Raw genomic sequence first — 2,026 nt, 5'->3', positions numbered from 1 at the left:
ATTTTAATTTCAATATTTTAATTTTAATTTAATTTAAATATAACTAGAGAATGTCATGTTGTATATTTTGATTTTAAAATTTGTAATTAGTCATTGATAATGATATATAAAAGAGATAGATTGAGTGAAGGAATGAGAGAGATAGAGAAGGAAGAAGGAAAAATGGGAGAACTCTTTAATTTTGGAGAGAAATATTTGATTTCAATTGCAATGAGGAAGTGACATGTGGCATATTTTGGTTGTAAAATTAATAATATATAATAGATAATATTTTTGAATAACATATATTAAGAATTTAATTTTGATGCACTGTTAGTGTAAAGTAATTTTACATGTGCATCTAATTACGTAACGTCAGATCAACAAAAATAACAACTTTTTATATTAATCACGTAAATGATCATCCAAAAAAACGGATGTGATTGCACCACTGTGTAAAATACTTTACACTGTCAGTGCATCAGCATTAAACTCCTATATTAATCTATTCTTTGAGTGTTATTAAGTTGATAGAAAAATATTTTTTTATTAAAAAAATATCTTTTTTACTTTTAGCGTGTTTGAAAGATTAGTAGTAATAAAGTAAGCACTAGAAAAATTTTAAAATTTTTTTTGAGAAGTTATAATTTATGTCATTTTTAAAAGATCTTTTTCCTAAAAAAAGATATTTTTTTACATAATAAATAAACAAATACTTTTATATTGTTGTATCCAAATATAATTGATAAATAAAAAAATTTTTTTGCATGGAATATCCAAATATAGAATGACTTTTACTCTTTTAAGAAATATTAAAAGAAAAACTCGAAGTTGATCTATCTTAGCTAATGTTGGTCATGCCATTGGACTTGTATCGATTTTCCCGAATACTTTGACGGTTGTATTTTCCTAAGTATGTTTTCATTAGATGTTTTAGTCTGGAGTTTTATTTCCTCAAGTGTTGTGTTTCCTTTCAATGGACCTATAACTCTTGTAAGATCTATGTTACATTATGTTCAAAGTCATGTAACTTTTTTAGTCGGGAGTTTTATTATCTCATCAAAGGGGGCATGATGACGAAGAATTCTTTTTGTATTGATCACCTTAAAGTATTTATCCACTTGGTGAAGTAGTTCTTCCCGTTTAGTGTTCGAGTCACTCAGAACGCACGATAAGAGGAGTTCTTTTCGGAAATACGCAATTTGTTCCTGAAAAATGCGACATCAAAGTAACAATTTAAAAAATGCTGTTCAAAATCTGATGTTTGTCACCAACTTTCGATGTCTCCAATAATTCAGATGATAATAATGCTCAAGGAAATCATAGTGTCCTAACCTGGTTGCAACCCTGCAATGAGGTGTTAGGTTTCCATTGCTGAAGGTACTTGTACACGAAGACTCCACAATCATCACTGTAAAGCAAATATACCAAGGTCAACATCATCTATGGCTAGTCTTTATACCACCAAAAAATATAAAAATATACAAAGCAAATGCGAAAGATTGCTTCAACATACGCTATTGGCTCACCTATTGTGTTGCTTAGGTACTTGGGCATAGATGGTGCGGAGTCCACTCATTACTGATGCAACAATGCTCAAAGTGCAATTCGGGTAGAGAAGTCTTTACAAAAAGAAAAAGTTAGTTCTTTTCATCAAATGGATAGAGGGGAAAATGGATGAAACTTGGAACTAAAGTTGGGATCAATGGTGCTGATTTAAATTAGTATAACAAAAGACAATGACCTCTAACAAAAAGAAAAAAAAGAAACAACAAGGACAACATACCAAACACTTCTCACATCCATGATTTTCTGTTGTAGCTACCATGGTTCTGAAAATCGGACCGAACTAGTTGGTTGAACCAGGAACCAGCAAGAAAAACGGTCCAATCCTCCTCCTAAAACCGTTAGATATAAAACCGTTCTAAAATCGTTGAACCGACTGAGAATTGGATGGTTAGACCGGACCAAAAACCGACCGGTTCTTAGAAACGACGCCGTTTTGCCATTTAGAACAAAAAAAAAAAAAACACTCAAACAAAGGGAA

At 30.9% G+C, this 2,026-nt stretch overlaps 1 protein-coding gene across 1 annotated transcript in view; it reads right to left on the bottom strand.

The window, feature by feature from the left end:
- Nucleotides 1-2,026, bottom strand: part of LOC107637041 — a 17,200-nt gene that overhangs the window by 10,464 nt on the left and 4,710 nt on the right. Inside the window, exons 2-4 of the mRNA XM_016340492.2 lie at nt 1,509-1,601; nt 1,315-1,390; nt 1,083-1,187 (exon numbers count right to left, since the gene is read on the bottom strand). Of these exons, the coding sequence (XP_016195978.1) occupies nt 1,083-1,187; nt 1,315-1,390; nt 1,509-1,558 (231 nt within the window). The 5' untranslated portion in view covers nt 1,559-1,601. The remainder of the gene's footprint in view (nt 1-1,082; nt 1,188-1,314; nt 1,391-1,508; nt 1,602-2,026) is intronic.

Source organism: Arachis ipaensis, chromosome B04, assembly GCF_000816755.2.
Source record: "Arachis ipaensis cultivar K30076 chromosome B04, Araip1.1, whole genome shotgun sequence".
Lineage (NCBI taxonomy): Eukaryota > Viridiplantae > Streptophyta > Magnoliopsida > Fabales > Fabaceae > Arachis > Arachis ipaensis.
Note: the sequence above shows the minus strand (reverse complement) of the source record. Positions and strands in the feature narration are given on the sequence as shown.